Source organism: Anopheles darlingi, chromosome 3 (genome assembly GCF_943734745.1).
Source record: "Anopheles darlingi chromosome 3, idAnoDarlMG_H_01, whole genome shotgun sequence".
Lineage (NCBI taxonomy): Eukaryota > Metazoa > Arthropoda > Insecta > Diptera > Culicidae > Anopheles > Anopheles darlingi.
In genome coordinates, this window is record NC_064875.1 from 61,744,800 (window position 1) to 61,764,644 (window position 19,845).

The window sequence follows — 19,845 nt, forward strand, 5'->3', positions numbered from 1 at the left end:
GCGCTACGCGATGGCAGTTTTCCGGGGCCACATTCCGAATGATGCGATGTCATTATTATCCTCGAAAGTGCTTTCTAGCGTACTCTACTCACTCTGTCTCTCTCTCTCTCTCTCTCTCTCTCTCTCTCTCTCTCTTGCTCGCTGGACGCGATATCCACTTGAATCTATGGGCTGTGGTTGTCGTCGTCGTCGTCGTCGTCGTCGTCGAAAGAGGATAGCTCGGTCAGTACACCAGGAACCAGCGCTTGCAGGGCGCTTCAACTAAATTAGAAGCAATATTTACCGTCGGTATCGCGAACCTCGTGAGTCCGATGGGTCTTGCCTGCACTATCGGTGACTGCAATTTTTGGAACTTCGCTTGAGGGACCTTCGGAAAAGCGGAAAACCCAGGAACTGGGCGGCAGTCAGAAGCCCCTTGTGGTGTTCCTTTTACCTCCCCGTTTGCGCTCGGTCGCTTCGTTTGATGTAATTAAGATAAACTTTTGTGAATGAAAAGATCATGGAGAGGGAAAGAGGAGAGGGTGAGTTGAGCGCCACGTGGCCCAACCGCAGCTACATTCAGAAATTGATGAGCAGAAGCGAGAGCAAGGCAGTCCAGGGAAACGACCGCGGATGCAGCTCTAATCGATTTTCGTCGGAATTTTCCCGAAACTGCCCCGGAAATGCAACTGAATGTATTGCGGTTTTTGCCCTGGCATTTGATCGGGCTCTCTCTCTCTCTCTCTCTCTTTCTGTCTCTCTTTCTCTCTGCGCACGTCACTTCATCTTCATCGCGACATAATTGCAATTGGCATCCACTCCAGTGTACAAGCTGAAGCTTCTGCCCAAAAGAAAGGGCCGCAGATAGCCGCATGACCTCGAGGTTTTGTTTCTGATTACCTCGCTTAGGCACACTGGCCACACCGGACACAGATTCGTTTATGCCAGGGCAACCGTTTATCGTGGTCAGTGGCTCCGTTTCCGGCCACTCTCTGCTTTTTGTTCTTCTCGCTTCGGTGAGATGGAGACAAACCTCATTTTTCAAACGCAGCCTCAGACACTCGAGCAACTGCTGCTGCTACTGCTACTGCTCATCCCTTGTAGTGATGGTGGCCGTGGTTTCGCCTTTGCGGTCTTTGTGGTCTTTAGTCGTTCCATCTGGAGACTGGGGTGCACATCAGTGCATCTTGCACGATCGATTTTTGCCCCTGGATCGATCGCATTGAATGGGAAGCACTTGAGATCGATCAATGTGGTGTTCCGGGAGGGACCTAGGCCCCTTCCATCGATGGCCAGTTGGAACGTTTCTTTTGTATGGTTTATCTTGTTTTCACTGACGATTGAACTGTGGAGCATCCGTATCACTCCACTGGTGGCCATGATGCTGCTGCTGCTGCTGCTGCAATCGATAAGATGACCGGAAATGACAGAAACTTGAATGACAATGGAGCCATGGGGGGGACTGGAAACCAATGAGGTCCCTATTGTATTGATGCAATGATTTGAATATTTATATTCAGCTTGTGAGAATACATTCCGGGCAGGATTCCGGTTCCAGCAGTTGAATTCGTTCCTCCTCACATCATGCTTAATCCCCCGCACGTTGTAATGTAATGAATGTAATGCAGGCAAAGTATTTCCAAAGCCAATCCAAAAAGGCCAATTAGCAGCAAGCGTACAAGCGGAACAGTAGAACATTTTCGCGTTTCCCCCAGCACACCAGTTCCCGGGTTCGGCGCTGAACACTACGATAACTCTCGCTCAGTGCTCTCCAACCCACGAATCTCTTAGCTTGTGGTTCTTATTGTTAGCTTTTCCTTCTGGTTTTAGTTTTGTTTTCCACTCCATTTACGATTATCATTTATGCATAACACGCCCACTTCATGCTGCCTGATTTCACGCTGCATACTACTTTGCATGCTCTGCTCTGCTGTGGAAATGCTGGAAGTGGTCCGCAATCAAAAGGTAATTCCGGGCACTGAGTGAGCACGGAACTGAGAGTTGAGCTGGTGGTGTGCTGTATATGGCTGGCTCGACAAACCGAAAATTATGAAGCTCTAATGATAGCAAATTGCCCTGGCCTGTCCGAAGTGCCCTTGTACGGTGTAGTAAGTATCCGACGTGTGCAAACTCGGTATACCAGTTTGGTGGGATTTAAATGCCACTCCAGCTGGTGGGTGTATGTGTGGCCATAACCGAGTTTCGCTCCGGTCATCGTGATGTTACCAACAGCAATACCGATGCAAATGCATCTCTACTCCCCAGGGAAGTACCCCATTGGCAAGTACCACGTCACACTATCATACATATACCCTTCGGTAGAGTGGATGCTGTTTGCCGGAAAAGGAACTGTGGCAGATTCTGCTTTATTGATGTACCGGAGAACTATTTTCATTATTACACCTTAGCAATGCAACCTTAGAGGAATGCTGCTGCAATAGATAGATTGTTTGCTGCAGTCCTGGAAGGACATTCGCCGTATTGTGGTGTTGCAGCAAAAGATGCCACTTTACAGATGCATTAGATGGAAACGATTGCAGGACAACTTTAAAATGATAAAAATGTAGAGCAATAGATGCATTTGATTGAGTGGCCCTCAGCAAAATGATCACAATGATGCCATCTAGAGAAGGACATTTTCTCGTACAGCTTTCTAGCTGACAGAGCCATTCCTTTGAGTTGTCTCCTGCAACCGACACTTCATAAGCACTGTGGCGCCTTTTACCACATATTGCACCCTCCAGTGCCATCAATCTATTAGGCAATGTGTGTTCAAATAGCAGCTGGAGGCATTTTGTGCAATTAATTCCTCCACTTCATTCCTGGCGGTCTACTCCAGCACCTCACCTGGCGACGGGCCTAGAACTGAGCGAGGCATCGCTACTCTTTCGTACTTTGCCTTTACGCTCGATTCAATCACCTGTCATTTGCATCCACTATCCTGCAGCACAAAGTGTCGTACGTTTGTATGTGTCCCGCCTGTGTCAGCGCGTTTTGGTTCCCTTTTCTAAACGCATCGAGCCAGGATCCTCAACATCACAGGCGAGCTTCATGCTAGAACCAAAGGCAAAGAGAATGGCGCTTGTGGCCAAGCAAATGAGGGAGCCTTGGGCGAAGCGGGCGTGTGTTGACGCGTCACAAGTGGAACGTACGGATGCAGTATCTGGAACCGGTGTAGTGGAACTACTCTCGTTTATCACCATTTATGCTGCACACCATACAGCGTGTGCACAGGATGCATTAATATTGTTATGTGTTCAAGGCCAGCCCAGGAGCATGCATCGGTTCTGCTTTAATATTCTGCATCATAATGAATTCCGCAGATACTGCAGAGACTTGTTCTATGTATCAAGAACAGCAGCATTACCAGCAAATCAGATCAGTAGCCTACTTCAGCGCAGACCATTAGCTATCGAGTGGACCGGTCCCTAACGCCTGACGCCTAACGCTAACGAGATTATGATAATTATAATTTGAACTTGGTTTTGCGAACTTATCTGCCTGTTCTGCATCGTCGCCTGCAAACAACGCACTCTGGCGGTGCCTCGCCTTTTGACGGTCAATGACGGTGTACTGCTTCACGGATGGTCAGACGGACGGACGCTGATCACAGCAGAGCGCAAACTTTAATGACCTGAAGCGCACTTGAGCCTAGTGAAGTTCCGAAGAAAGCGCATTTGCCGGCGAAGGTAAATCCTCGTCAAGATGCGACCGAAGGCAAGGAATACACCAATCACCAACAAAGCAAAGCACTTTAGTCCCGAGGAAAGTTTGTGTATCGAAGAGACAGAGAAAAAGGTGATTTTTCCTCCAATGAATTCCCGGTCACCCTTGCCACGCAGGGTTTGCTTGCTACATGGTGCTTGGTATGATGCTAACTTACCTGTTACAAATACGGGGAAGCTTTGTTGATGAATTCCCGGTTCGCGCGAGTCACAAAACTTCCGTTCGTTGGGTAACTCCCCCGTTGGATGGTGCTTGCAACACCAATTGTTTTCTATTTGATTGCGGAAACATTAATTTATGCGCGCTGACCGCACTGCTGTCCCAGCGGCACCTTTCGCGTTACAAACTAATTAAAATGGACTTTTGTGTGCCCCCGCGCCCGTCTTGGAACTCGTCTCGTAGTTGTAGTCAGCACAAAGCGAGAAGAAAGGACTTGATTGTAGCTTGAAGCTTATAGCTGGGAGCAGCATTTTCTTCCCCAAAAACCGAGACGGACTTTGAGGGAATTTAATTCGAAATTCGACGCGAACCCAAGCCAAGTTGAAGAGCTGTTGAATCGTAAGGGCGTAAGACGTGTAGCGATGGCCGCGTACACCGTTTTGATCGAACATCGGCACCTACCATTTGCCCAAACGACCTTTAGGAAGGTTCCGTTACGATTGACGGTAGTTGTCATACGACCATGCCGCCAACGGACCGCCGCTGGTAAGTGGTCTTAACGTCAACCCCTTTCGTGGGCCTTCCCCCTCCTCACTTGGTCATGGTGCGTGGTTTCTGCTTCTACACACCAGCCATGCCCAGTGCTCCTATGCCCGTGCCTTGGGGCAGCCCGTTATTTATGGTTTTCCACCCACCGGCGGCAACCGGCGTTGTCCACCGGTCCCTAGCTCGTAAAGTGTTTTTCCATTCCACCAACAGCACAAGCAGTAGCAGCAGCAGCAGCAGCAGCAGTACGCATCGCTTAGAACGACGAATGCCACTCTACAGCAGTTGCAAGCAAAGGATGCAGCAAGGACGTCCGTGTGGTACGCACACGGAACGCGGCTCGATCGTAAACAGGGACGAGGGTGCTTTCGTGACGATAAATTTCTTCTTCGTTAAGTTATGAGCTCGCCTTCTCACCAACGTTGTGAGCGGCGGAATTGATAATTTCGTTTCGCGGTCAACGCATTCCACTGCATCAGCGAAGCACTGCAACCGCAATATGTGTGTGTGCATTGGTGAGGTGCCCTCAGGCGATGCAGCAGGCAGTATCATCCTCGTCGAAAACCTCATTACCATAATCGGCATTCCTGGTAAGCTGCACTGCATAGCGCACGGTGATGGTGATTTGTTTCGATTACAACTTTAAACTGCGTCCGGCTTCAAGGAAGGACAGGACAGGGTCTGTAGATTGTTGATTCCCGGTTTCCCACAACGATGCCCTGCCATTTTGTTAAAATGAAATCATTACCACACCAGCATGTGTGCGTGTGTGTGTTTGCTTGTTAGCTGACTTTTGATAATTGAAAAACTCATTGAAAAACACACAACAATGTGGGAAATGGGAGATTTTCTGGACAGTTTCCCCCCCTAGATTGTTCCGACAAACCAGTCGGTTTGTAGTGTCCCCTTTTTGGGAGAGTCAACCACCAACCAACGTGTGCAGCATGCGGCTGTCCGTTGCTCATCATCAACTTCGGTCTCGTTCACTGGTTGCTCTGGTTACCAGTCTCAAACTAACCAACCGGCGGTTGTTATGTGCTTGCCAACCGAGATGCGTTATTACATATTTAACACCGAAAACGACGAGTGCAGCTCTTCGAGGCGGTACAAAACCATAAGGGAAACCAAGCAAACTCGCACCCTCTCTGTGATCCAGTCATTCAATCCGGTACGGTGTCCCGGTACTCCCGAACACCCGAACCGTTACAGAAGCGAGATGTCGGAAATGTCCATTTTCATTTGCTGATCCGTACGACCGGAGAGCAGTTCCATTGTAATGCATCGGAAATGGGTGAAACCCTGGGAAGTGTTTAAATAAATTATGAAACAAAAATCGACCGCTCCACAATGGACGGCGAAAAAGGCGAATCTCCACGTCTGCTCCATCATCGCTTTCGACCGAAGATGGAGCATGCCGCTCGCGTACTCTGCATCGTGTACCGGGATGCACGGTACGGTACACTCCAGTAATCCGGTTTTCTGGTGTCGGAAGGGCGCCTTGGCATCCAAAGCACGAATCCGGATGGATTTAATCAGAATAATGTCTGACTTGCTACACGCTACACGGAATGGGTTCGATTTAAAGGCGAGCTATGGTCCCGAGGGGGGTTTGGGAGGTCTGGATAATAACAGCGTCAAAACCTTCGGGACTTCAGGGAAGGTGCTAAGAAAGAGTGTTACAGCGCATTAGGGATGATCAAAGACGATGCTAATTTGGTTAATGGAATGACAACGACATCCTTTAGGGTGTCGACGCTAATCGGTCCCGATTGTCGCTGTTAGTGTGTGTGTGTGTGTGTGTGTGTCCGTGGATTACCCACAGGTTTAGTGCTTTTGCAAGGCGTTTACGTTGAAGGATTTGAGGCGATGGTGTCGGTGACGCTGTTATTGTCTCGAATGCTGCAACCAGTCAAGAGGGGCGGTCGCATTATGGAAAAGAAACTCTATTTAATGTTGCAGCTTCTTTTTAAACCTTCTCGTCTCGGTGCACCGTTAAGTGATCCAGTTGCAACGTACATAGCTGTTGCCACTGTTGCCTACGCGTAAAGCGAACTAACTGGAGGCATATTTTATCCGGTGCAGCACATCCGAGAGATCAGGGGGTGGAATATACTAGGGGAAGTAGCTGTCAACGATGCACCGAGCTCGTGCCGGTGCATTATGCAACTTATGGTGCATCCACGGGCGCGTTATCCCACTGGCATATCGGGAGGAAAATAAGAAACCTCGTTGCCCCCCTTCCTGCCTTCCTCGAACCACACAAACTGTTGTTTGTGCAAAAGCCATTGCTGCCGTACACACGAGCAGGCCGATGTTGCAGGCCCGTCTCTCTGGCCAACATGTTGACACGTTGCATTGAAATTTAATTAACATTCGAGCGGAAGTCGAGCGGAATCTGTCAGCAAGAAGCTGTCTGACTAACTGGCTGGCTGGCTGGCTGGCTGGCTGGCTGGCAGACCGGCTGCCAACTTGCTCCTTCGTCCTTCTTTCCCCATTTTGCCTTATTGTCCAACACATTTGAACTCTTGATCTCGACGGTTTTGCCCACCGACGAGCACCGACCGGGGAGCAAGGTGCACATAATTGTAACCAGACATACGGACAGGCAGCGCAGGATGCTTTGTTTTTACGAAAAGCCGCCCTTACGGATCCACACCGTGAGCTGAGTGTCGGTGGATAGGATGCAGGCGAAGCAGCGACGTATCTGAACTCTCGGGCTTGACAGGTAGAGAAGTTTCTCATTCGTCATGAAAATAGAGTTCCATATTCGTGGCCATCGTTTGAGCAACTCTTCAACTCTTTCAACATTCTCTTCTTGTGTTGGCAGCTGGCAGTAAGGATACGACCATCCCGAGCAGAGTTGATGAATACCAAACGAAGTGTCAGTTTGTTAATCCTGTTGGCACAGTCTGGAACAAAACTATTAAAAAAAAAAACAGCAAAATAACGGCTTGAATGAAGCGCAATCGGAGAGCGGAAAAGTTCGCTGTTTTCGATGCTAGTTTCTTTTTTGAGTTAAAGTGCACTACACCAAACCGTACTTACGCCGTCGCCAGTTCCTAGCAGAGTTGGCGGCGATATTTATTGCGTCCAACTCGCAAATTGCGAGATGTGGGTGCAAAGAAAACTTACATTTCGTACAGCATCAGCAAGTTACGAGCTGCGACACCCTACCAAGTATCACACACACCGTGGAACGCAGAAAAAGTTTAACGACGAAGACCGGGGCCCCCTTTTACGTGCCCTAAACTTCTGCATACGGAATCACCCTACCGGAAAGTTCCGCAACCGCAGCGCGATGCGATATCAGCGATACCGGTATTCATCTGCTGATCATTGATCGTGTGGCGAAAAAGAAGAAGAAGAAGAAGGTCACGTAATATAATGTTTGATCGTTGGCCCTCTTCTGAGGGGTACTCGCTGGTTCCAGAGCTATCTATTTAGTGCATCGATGCTATTGATCGATCCATCTCTTTCGGTGACAGAACTGGGTTAAGCGCACCGCCTACTGGGAGCGCTCTCTCCTCCTCCTCCGACGAATAACGGTTGCGCACACACGAGATGCTACTTAAGATTCTGACACTTTTGCCAGCCCCGGAAGACATGCCACTGGCAGCCCCATTAATATGAAGCTATTCCCGACCGACGAACGGGCGGCATGATGATAATGGGCACACGCTGGTCGCCTTCGGTTTTGGGGTTTTTCACCCCCTCCACCAAATAAATCAATCACATTTTCCGATTTTCCTACCAGACAGGAGCTACCAACGTGCTGTACGTGGCACAGAATTTCACAAAAGCGTGTCTTCTGTTCTGGGGATATATAGTGAACATGACATTCTGCAGCTGAGTGATGGTGCATATGTAACGAGCCCCTGTACTAAGCGCCATCCGTTTGAGATACATATTAAAATTGAATCGATTCATCTGTGATACCGGATGCCTCACACTCCAACCATGCACCAACCACCGGTGCCCGTTTACCGCGCTCCATTACACCGCTCGATGGTTTGATGAAAATCGTGAAAAATGAAACGTTCGTCGTTCCGCGCCCGTCAATCATTCAATCTCATGTTCGTGTTCGCGTGTGTGTGTTACCGTTAATGATACCTTGTTCCGTTGGTCTGCCTGGTTGTTGTCCCTTTTATCCATTTTGTTACCATTTGCGGGTAACCTATGTATGCTACGCTACATATGCTGCATTCATGCGACAACAAAATAGCAATTTTCTAAGTAACGGGCTTCTGGTTGGTTTGTGTTGGCTCTATGTGTGTGCGTGTGTGTAAGCGGGCTTTGGTTTGAAATAGCAATTGGTCTCATTATTTTGCGATCCGATCCGATTTCATGTTGCTTTTTGTGTTGCAGCGCATACTAAAAAAACGCACAGAGTGCACTCCTAATGAGGTAGCTTCAAACCAGCGGGCTGCTACCACACGCAGCATCGTTTAACAGTAGAAAAAACACATCACACGCGAAACATTAAGCCCGTTTCATTTGGGGCTTACCGGACCGGACGAATTAATCGAAGCCCTAGTCATTAGTAGCACACATTGCCTATGGTGCCCGTTTGTGGTTTCCCGGTGAAAGCTTAAAGCGCTGTGAAATAATAAAATAAATGCACTTTCCGGCATTTTCGCCACCCCCGGGTGCTGGAAAGCCATAAAATCGGAATTCGGAAGTGCAAAAAATCCTTTCCAGCGCATCTCGCGCAAAATCTCTCCCCCGGTTATCCGATGACCCTGAAAAAGACCATTAAGTGACCGAAACGGTTCGAAAATTAATTAACTTTTCCGCTGGTTCCTGTGGTGTGAGGGCTCGTTTCAAGTTGATCGTGGCGCATCATCATTCATTACGAGCGGTAGCCCACGGATCCGCGGGGATTCGATTGACAGCCCTGGCACCACGACCACCATCATGACCGACGGTCAGCACGGACGCCATTGCCACACGTTAGGTGCACTTAACATTTTAAGCATGATTTATGTAACCGCCAAGTATTGTCCGCTCGTCTTGAAACGATGGATCTCTCTCGTGCTTCCTTCTTTCGCCGATACCATCACCAGGAGCAGCAGCAACAGCAACAGAAGTACCAGCAGTATTGCTATGCTCTCGACAATAAAATCGAATACATCAATCCTCACCCTCCTCGCTCGCTGTGCCGGCCAAGATGGACGAGATGGATGTGTGCGCTCTGCACCTCGTTCTTCTCATACTTTTCTTAGGATACGAGTGTGTGTGTGTGTGTGTGTTTGATCATAATCTGAAATTGGAAAATGCATTAGCACGATTTTGTGCCCTGTCCTATCCAAAAAGGGGGGAAAAAAAATCCCCGTCAACCAACCTCACCGCTATCTCCTCTGGCCAACACCGGCACCACAAATAGTAAAGCTGCTTACAAGTTTCCTTTCCCACAGGACCCGGGTCTGGGGCTGGTGCTGCTCGTTATCGCGTGCGTATAAACCAATGGGCCCCACGTTGATCGCCACGATCCTCGCCTTTCCTTCCAGCTCCTGTTGTCCTTATTGTTGCCGGTTGTTTAGCTTTTTTCCGGCAAGCTGAGCAGAACAAATTCGATTCCGGAGTGCGAACAGAAATGCAACGAAAAGGAAGGGAAGGTACACCACCACCCCACGAGAGTCGCTTAGCCGAGGACGAGACGCCGAGGACGGCACGATTCCTGGAATCCAGCCTTTGAGTGATAACTTTCCTCCCGGGTATTCATTTGTATCCTTCGCCAGGGGAGGGTTGTGCCGGCCGGCATTTTCTGTTGGCATCAAATTCGATTCCCTGCACTGCTTCATCTTCAACTCCCGGGTACTCCCTGGTGGTGGTCCGTCGTCCGCCAACTCGAGTGCAGTGCTTTGCTCGTTGCTGTTGTAGAGAGGAGCGAAACGAACGCTCGGGGATTGTTGTGCATTTCGTTGTTGTGCACTTTACGGTGGCGCAGGTTGGGGAGTTTTCAAGAACATCAGAGTCTCTTTTTGCCGATTTCGTCGTCCGTTTTTATGAGAATCCGTTGCGAGATTCTCGTTTTTTCGTGCCACACAAAAGGGCTTCTCGTCGTACGCGACACACGACCGTTGATGATGATGATGATGATGGTGGTATGTTTTTGAGGACAACAGAAGGAAGAAGAAAAAGAAAATGATTGCTGCGATGATTAACGATAACGGGCAATACCGTATCCATATGTTTTGATGTTGATGGACGGTGCGACTGTTACCACGGCGACAACGACGACGACGACTTCGAGGATATCCCTTCGCTAGAAAAAAAAAGGGAGAATGCGACTCAAATACTGTTTGTCATGGCGTGCTTTGAAAGGAATGCATTTTTTGGGGTGCGCGAAGAAAGGAAATTCTAGTTAAGGGTTTTCCCCTGAAACGCGCCCTATACAGCATATGTACAGCATCATCTAAGTTGCCTCGGAAAAGCGACAAATCTGGTAGCTCCTTCCGAAATGGGAACTAATTTTTCGGCACAGCTTTGGTTGGAAAATGGTGAATCCGATAGAACCATTAATTTTCTCGCTACAATGTAAACTTCTGCACCGGGAAAATGCAACCTCATACACAGGAGCGTACTGTCGTCGTTCAAAATATCCTTCCGTTCGTTACAGTATTGTGACTCATTCAGCATCACCACACATGGATGCTAATGGTGCTAGCGCCACAGCCAGGACCAGCCATAATCGTCGTCGTGTGCCGGTTTGCGAAAAACCGAAAAACCCCTTTGTGACACCGCGTCGCGAACGTACGTCATCGTTAATAACGTTTCCTTCACGCGGCGACAACGCCACGTTCGAATGTGACTGACTGACGGCCGCGTTCGTGGCCCTTTCATGGTTCCTTGCATCTTGCAATCCCACAGCATTCCATCTCATCCATCTTGTTAGGCAGCGAGCAAAAGATAAGGATAAATTAGCATTCAGCGAGGCGTGAGAAAAAGTGAAAAAGAAAACGACCAACTGATTGTGATTGTCGTGAACCGGTTGTGATAAATGATAAGTTCGCTTGATGTACGCGCGTGTGTGCTGATCCCGGCCAGCAAACCAGCACCTGCGCTACGCTTTTTCCATTAACCCGGGCGCAGAAAATCCCCGCAAATGAACCCGGATGGAAAATGGTGGTGTGTCGTCGTCGTTGACACAGGTGGCGCGAAAGGGAGAGACAGAGACAGAGACAGAGTGAAAGTTTGTCAGCAAATTAAACTATTTTTAACTATTTCACGGTGCACGCTGGTTCGTTCACAAAAAATGACTTCTTGCAGTCACTCCATCGGAACGTGTTGACACAAAAGTAAAAGTGAGGCCATGGTGTGTGTCTGTGTCGTCATCTGAGTCCAATCACAGCTGAGCCAACTTCCGGGAACTTGTTTGATTTTCTCAGCTCACGGCGTTCTCGCGATGGTTGGATTAAGAAAACAATTTTCCGCCTTCACGCAAAACCACCATTCAGTCAGCATGTTTTTTGGGGTACCCGCAATGAACGCTCAGCGAAGCGCAATGAAGCGTTTTAACTCTGCCCCCTTCTTCCTCATCCCCCCCCTCCCACTGGCGGTAAAACATAATTTCAACTGATTATCCAATAGTTGGGACTTTCCGTAAAGCGAGCTTCACCGAACCCTAAACCTTAACTACGCCGGGAACTTCTAATGAAGCGTCCACGGCGTTCAACGCACAACCACCACACAACTCGGTTGGGGATGACGAGAAGCAGAAGAAAAAGCACGAAAAAGGCGACACTCTTCACGATCATGAACGAAATGCTAACGAATGCCGCGCGAAACTCGCGAAGGTCGTTCGCTTCTGCATCTCGTTACCCGAATTCCGCGCGGCAGCTCGCTCCAAGGCAGCTTAAAGGGTGGCAAGTTTTTCAATGACAACCACTCGACCGCGGAGCTCGTTATCGAAGCAAAATTAATCTCCATTGGTCGACAATGTTGAGCTGGCTTAATTATACGATTTTGCATCGGAATGTAGCACAATGGCTTCAACGGAATACGCACCACGATAAATAAGCGATCCCCATTTCTTTTTCGCCTGTCTGCAAAGCTGACATATTTTTAATCTAAATTACGCCACGTTACGGTTCGCATTGAAACTGTAATTAATTTCTCGTCCCTCGTGTGTGCGCGTGGCAAGCGATATACGATGTGATTTTATTATTTAAAAGAGAAATACATTGCAATTTAGCTCCCTTCCCCAACCACACAAACAATGCGCGTCAAGTTATGCGTAAAGATAACAATGGAGCATTGGTGCGCGATAAAGTTTCGGCATTCGCTATGCCCGCATCCTGGACATGCATCCTGGGTGCAGTGGAACACATTTACATTCCCTTGTCCGATATATAGATAAATGGAATGGGGTTTTTTTTTGGTTACGCTTCCTGGCTGCATTGCCAGCACATACCAATACCAGATAGTAATGGGAGAAGAGGCCATATTTTGAACATTTCGTCCTACTGCAACCGCTGGTGCTGCTAACGACCTAGAGCGACGCAGGACCTCGAAAGCTGGTCATCGGTACATTGAAAACCGTTCGATGCATGTGTGTGTGTGGGTGTTTGTATATCCCCTGCTGCGTACGAACCGGCTCGGAGCCGTTGATGGTGCCACAACAAAAAAGCTAATTTATGCTGGACCAGAAATACCCCAACCGCCCACTGCTGCTGCTGCTGCTGCTGCTGCTGTTGCTCTTGGACCCTCCCTTCAGCTTTCAGCTTCTCTCGCTCCCTCGCAGGAAACATAGCGAGAAGTACTCTGAATGGCTCTTGTAGATTGGTTTTTCATGGAGAAGCACGATCTATGCGGCACAGCTTACGCCACCATTAATTTGAATATTTCAACCAAGTGGTAGATGTGTGTGTATGAGAGAGAGAGAGAGAGAGAGAGAGAGAGAGAGAGAGAGAGAGAGAGAGAGAGAGAGAGAGAGAGAGAGAGAGAGAGAGAGAGAGAGAGATAGAGAGACGCAGCTAACAATGCAGCTTCTGGTGAGCTGTCCAGCTGAGATTGTTGATAGCTTTAGTTGGCACAGATTTACAATGTTTTAATGTAGATTGATCCACGCCGCTGCTACTGAGAATGTTGAAATATTCGAACGATCGGCCCAAAACATTCGTTTGCCAAATGGGCACACGCTCTTTGCTCGCGAGCGAGCGAGCGAGCTTTTCATGTGCTTTTCCACCTCTCTTCCTCCCCTCCACAATCTCCCTGAGTTTTGGTCTCCAGGCGTCAATCGTGGCGGATTATTTATGCGAAATTGAAACAATGCAAATTTCGGTTGTTATCAAAATCATTCATTCATGCGATGCACACGCCAATCGCTCGACTACACCCGGAAAGCTCACGTTTGTTAACGTTCACAGGCTCATCAAACCCACCCGGGGAGGACCCGGGTGGACAGGTCGGTGCACAAACCGATGGAGCGATAAATAAAATATAAATTGACTTACCGTCGATTACCACTGCACCGCAGACAATCTGCCAAAAACCAATGCCAGACGCCACCACCCCCAACCATGATTTGTGAACTTCATTTAGTGTGGCTTGGTTCGTGTGCACCAGGCACCGACTCCATAATGCAGTTGGCAATTTATGATCCTTTTCGTCCAGCCCGGGTATTGTGGCGCGAAATGGTTTCCCCGAGATTGCCGCTGCTGCTAACTTTATTTAGGGATTTACCTTTTTACTCCTTGGTGGAGTTTTGCGAACTGCACTGCGAAAAGCGCTTGCCTCGAAAAGTGAAAAGTTCATCCACGAACGAAGGACGCTTCTTTTAGCAACCGGTCGTCGGTCGTAGGAAAGAAAATACCCCTTTTTGCCGTTGTCTTACTGGTCTGGCTTATCATGCACACAAAGGTATAAGAAAGAGCCACAGCACACGGTGGTAGTAGTGGTACCAAGTCCAAGATTAGCGTGCCATAGCGTGGCGCTTTCCCTTTTCCTCGGTCTGTGCCGAAGCGGAGAGCGCATTAGAACACACTGGATCAAGGTTATGTTTCTTCCCAGTGGGAGGCTGACACACCATGCACCGTGCACACACACACACACGTTGTTGTCTAATTCGTTGGATCAACAGTAAATCGTGTAACAGCTCAACTTACCGGATGCTCACCTGCTACAAAGCTTCCTTGTGTCTACCGGGCAGAACGGAACGGGTGATTGAGAAGGGAAAACTCCCCTCAGAGCAAAAGCATCGCTTTACCTTCGCTTATTGACAAGTGCTGCTCGCTAACCTTGGAGTATCGTTACACGCTCGGTTGTGTGCGTGCTCCCGGGGGTGTCGTTTGTGTGTTGCTAACAGCAAGTTGTTAGCCAGCTTATCGGCACGCCATCCCGTTGTTGTTCTTTTGGGTATAAAAACACACACACAACGAAGAAGCGATTTAAGACATCCCCTAGAGTGCTAGTGCAAAGTACATTAAATTAAAATCCTTCAACACACTAACAGACACACACACACGCACATTCGCATTGCGGCACCAGGACTGGTCGAGATTGGTTGCGGTTTTGTTATTAAATTCAACATTATCATTTGACCGGAACCGGGGAGCTATACCAACATAGAAGCAGTTACAGTTAGTCAGGTAGATAGGGATGTAGAGGAGCCAAAATGTCCATGTTACCGGAGAAGCAAGCACACAGCTCATGTGAACATACCAGTGCGAGCAGGTAAACCTGAGAAGACATCACAAAACCTGACAGAACCGAAGGGACTGTTCGTTTCGATGCGGCACCGCTGTTGCAGCTGCTGGCTGCTGATTGAAATGGAATGGAGTTTCTTTGACCTTCCTGCCCGTGGCCTGCATTCACCAGTAGCCAGTAGCCGGTGAATGGAACGAAAAACAACAACAACATTTCAACCTGGAGCGTGCACCAGGCGCCTCCATCTCGGGGGTCGGATTGCCGGTAAAATGTTTGAAGATTTATTTATTTGGGCATCCCCCCGGGTTGGAGACCATCACCGGGGTTCTCGAATCGTGTGTGTGTCTCTTTTGAGCTGCAACACACATCGGTAGGAATACGGTTTATGATGGCCGGAATAACGATGGCAGGGAGCAACCATAAACCGAGTATACCATCAGCGCATGCTGCGATGCAAGACGATCTGCGAGGACGACGATACACGACAGATCGTCGCCCTCCATCGCAACCAGTTGCCATGAGGCTGGTTGGCGACGCCGACTGGGCTTTTGATAGTTGTGATTGGGCTCCTTTCACACGGCTACTCCGTTCAATTCGTTGCTAAGGAAGCCAAAACAGCGGGATTTGCTCCATGCACGGCCATGCAGAGTTATTAGGAAGCATTTCCAGGTAAATTGTTATACTACTTCCTTGATATTTGCTTCTTTGCCTTTTGGCACAGCCGGATTTGATTTGTTCCGCTCCATTCACCTTTCCTGTGTTTAATAAAATGGTTGAAAGTTCGTATTTATCGAACCAGGAGGAAGTAAATTAAAAAGGAAAATCCCCCAGATCATAGATAAGATCATGTTTGTGTGTAGGTGTGTCTGTAGAATACGCACCGGTCAGTGGGTTTTTCTTCGTAAGAAAATGTTTCAATTAATTATCCTGACCATGGCCACAAAGCCGATCCTGTGTGTGTGGTGTCTATCCGGGTGGTGTTGTTGAGCATTACCGCAAGCTGTGTTATAGTGAATCCGTTGGTTATATGCAGCCTGCCTTGCACTCAAACATCCCAGCCTAAACAACGAAAGGACGTTGATGAGTGCTGGTGCTGTAAGCTCATTAAAATCCCCACAAACATCGGGCGGCCTCAGAGAGGCATCAAATTGGATGCACCGTAGCGATGAAGCGTGAATGCATTATTTATCCCATCGGCAAAATGAGAGAACCGAACCCCAGCCTTCCTGCTTCTATCTCTGGCATAACTATCCGTAGTGAAGGAAGAGCCACAAAAGGACGGTTGCGTCTGGTCCGTAAACACCGTGTGTGTGTATGTGTGTGTGTTGCTATTCCGCCTGTGGAGTACATGCCAGGATCGACAGACGCAACATGTTTACCCGATTCCCGCCCAGCAACGTTCCCTTCGGGGCGTATATGCGTCTGATGCGGTCCGGACGATGTGTTCTCGTTATTAAAATTGGTTCGGAACGGATTCACCGAAGCCGGGCGGCAGTTTGGAGTTGGTGGAACGATTGAGTTTGCTCGATTGCAAACCTGCAAACAACCAGACGAAGATTGTACCGTTGCTCGGACAGGCTGCAGTGCAGGCCATGTTTTGTTACCAAGAAAGGCTGTGGCAGTTATAGAGTTGCGTCTCTAATGAACGCACAAGACAAAGCCTCCGTTGAGGTTGGATTCCAACTTTTGGGCACCACAAGACGCCAAAGACGACAAAGGAATGCACTGTAATCCATCTTAGGACATCGCGCCACTGTCACCGTGGCAACTCTTTGGAAACTCCTCGGCGTCTGCGGCTCCCGATATTCGACAAACTCCTTAAACAACTGTCGTTTGGTGCGATCTGTGAGCACGAAACGGTTCGATTGGCTTCCGTCCGTCGAGCGTCAGCCTTTTGAACGCACAGATCAAATGCCAGGACGGCTGCAGGCGTTAGGGTGCACCGTGGTCGTTGAGCTTTTAAGTAATTACGTTTTCGATTCGCACCCCACCGCACACCCTGCAACCGATGATCGCTGACGCCGTGGAAATAGTTTGTGAAGAGCGGCGAATGGGTTGGAGGGGGGCGAGAGAAGCGCCGGATTTACAAAATGTCAGCGCAGTTGCATTGCTTCTGTTGGTGCATGCTGATGTTGGTGCTAGAGCGATGCCAGTGAGAGCCCGGTTGATATGCTATCGGATGATAGGGACGTTCATTTAACGGCTGACGGTGCGGATCAGCATCAGCAACAGCACGACATTGGATAGCCATTTCGATGCTCGCTATGGTACACACACACACACACACACACACACAAACTTTCGCAGCCGTATCATGCTCACCAGTCATTGAATGTGCACTTCAAACGGGATTGTGAAAAGTGAACAATCATGCCCCGGATGCATGATGTTGTTGTTGTTTTAAATTCATGCGAAAAGCCTCAACTAATTTAAACTTTTCCGCATTTCCATCGTCCCATTGGCGAATGCAAACGATCGTTTAATCAAATTTGTATTCGTGTGCGTACAAGGTAGAAAACACGCTCGCTACTCGCTGTGTGAATAATGAAAACCCAGAACCAACAAACCACAAGCAACACATTCCTGCGCAGCTGTTTCACCGGGAACCGGGATAGGAAAAAGAGAAAACAGCAAACGAACCACCAACGTATCAGGCAGGCTCAAGTGCTCACGAAAAGCATACACACGCCAGACGCTAGATACCAGACACCAGACGACGACGACGACGACGTCGCCGGCGACATGTTCTCGGAATTGCCGTGCAAAACCATACATTATCATGCATTCAGTTGTAGAACATCCAACACGTACATGCTACAGGGGGAGCGCGCTCGGCGAACTCGCGACTTCTACTACGGCATTTTCCATTTCCATCCAAAGCATCCCCTCAACCCCACTGACACACCGGTACTGAGTGGTCTCGACCAAAAAAACCGATGGAAGGGTTTCCCCCGGCAACGGCAGCGCGAAATAATCTACTCCACGGTATGGCCCCGTGCCCCAGAGATCCACAACAGCATAAAATATAATCTTCTGCGCACTCTGGCGTACGTACGAGCGCACGTTTATGTTCACCGTTTTTCACCGTCGCTCTCAAGCTCGGGAGTTGGATTTAATCTTTCTCTCGCTCATTTTTGTAACACATTGGCCGCGGTGGCCACTATGGATTTGTTGGAACGTTCCATCAGGCTTAAGGCCGAGGGAATGGAACAGAAGGGTGTAGACCAAGACCATTTTCACATTATTTCGAAATGGAAATCGTTGCCTTTGGTTAGGAGCGAGCGCTAGGCCAACCGGGGGCCTTATGCCTCTAATGTTTTTAGCATAGGAATCGGCTTTGGGCGGAAGCTAGCGAACCGAAGGATGCATGCGCTGGTATCACCGTTTTGCCATTTACAGCTTTTTCATTTCTTCATTTTCTTCCCACTTTTCATCCCTTTCTCTCTTTCTCTGCAGCGCGAGCTGCGAGGCGAAAGCGTGACCTTAACGGTGGTGGCGGTGGCATCGGAGAGCAATCCACCGTAGCATGGCTTCAGGGGGAGCTGCAGCGATTGCGTGCCGGTATCCACGGTCCACGGAAATCCGACCCCACCGTCCGGTGCGCGCTGTCCTGTGAAGTGATTCAGCGAGTCCGGGCGCTCGTTCAGGAGTTTCAATGTCGCACTGCCGCTGGTGCTGGTGCTGGTGCCACTTCAGCTGCCATTGATAGCAACCGGACCGGACCGACGGAGCGAACCGAATGTTGGCGACACGTGCTCCAGTTTCTGTTACGTGGAGGGGATACCGGACCGCACCGGAAGTTTGGTGCACCGATCGGTAGTCTGCATCGCTGGCAGCAACAGCAACAGCAGCAGCAACAGCAGCAACAGCACCAGCAGAACATATGCCACGATCGAGCGTCAAACAGCAGAGCGAAGGTATTGTATCCTTTCCTTGTTGAAGCGTCACTATTCACTTTCAATCCGAACTCGGGCGGGGCCAGTGAGCCAACAGAAAGCTCTCAACAACTTCCTGTCCACTCGGTTACCAGTCCCCTATCCCTGTACCCCTTCATGGTGCGATCGTATGACAGAAAGTTTTAATTAGTTACGACCGGATTATGCGAACGAGCAGCCTATTTGAGTGCTGCAACGAGAGCCCCCCTAGTTGAGTCAGAGGCCAATACCGAGCATCCGGCCCCTTCCTGGTGGTGAAAATGAAACCATTACTCTACTCTAGATTGTAATGACTCGCCTCGAACCAAACCCGAGAGGAGCCAAAAAGTTTCCGGATTAATGCAGCGATGGTACAATCAATAATGAGCGTCGTGTTCCTTGGAAGGGGCTGCATTGTTAGCTGCCTCGTACATCAGCCCGGTGGTCGTAATGGATATTTATTAAAAAGTTTTTAAAACCCCGTAATAGTTCCAACTCGACTCGCCTTCAATTAACATCTCGAGCGGTGAGATACATGTTTTGACAGTGCGGCACGCCATTTGCAAATGACACAACCGTACAGACATAAGAGGAGGGAAAGCCTTCCTCCCTAGCAAAAACATTACATCGCAATTGCATTACCAATCGAATACTGTCTGTACCAGTGACACAAAGACTTTATCTTGAGATCGTACCTTTACTAACTGGCACATGTGGCAACTTGTGGCTGCTGCTGCTGCTGCTGCTCATTCGCTTACTCCATATGAGCTCGCTGCTCCATTAGACTGATTTGATGCGAGACCAGGTTTCGCTGGGTTCGTTTGCATAAGAATACTGTCGCCAGGGGCTACCGTTTGCCGAGGATGAAATGGAT

The 19,845-nt window shown here is 49.0% G+C and overlaps 1 protein-coding gene across 1 annotated transcript in view; it reads left to right on the forward strand.

Annotated features, from left to right (window-relative positions):
* Nucleotides 1–19,845, forward strand: part of LOC125955682 (uncharacterized) — a 42,929-nt gene that overhangs the window by 5,879 nt on the left and 17,205 nt on the right. The window contains exon 2 of the mRNA XM_049686823.1: nt 18,514–18,974. Coding sequence (XP_049542780.1) covers nt 18,514–18,974 — 461 coding nt within the window. The remainder of the gene's footprint in view (nt 1–18,513; nt 18,975–19,845) is intronic.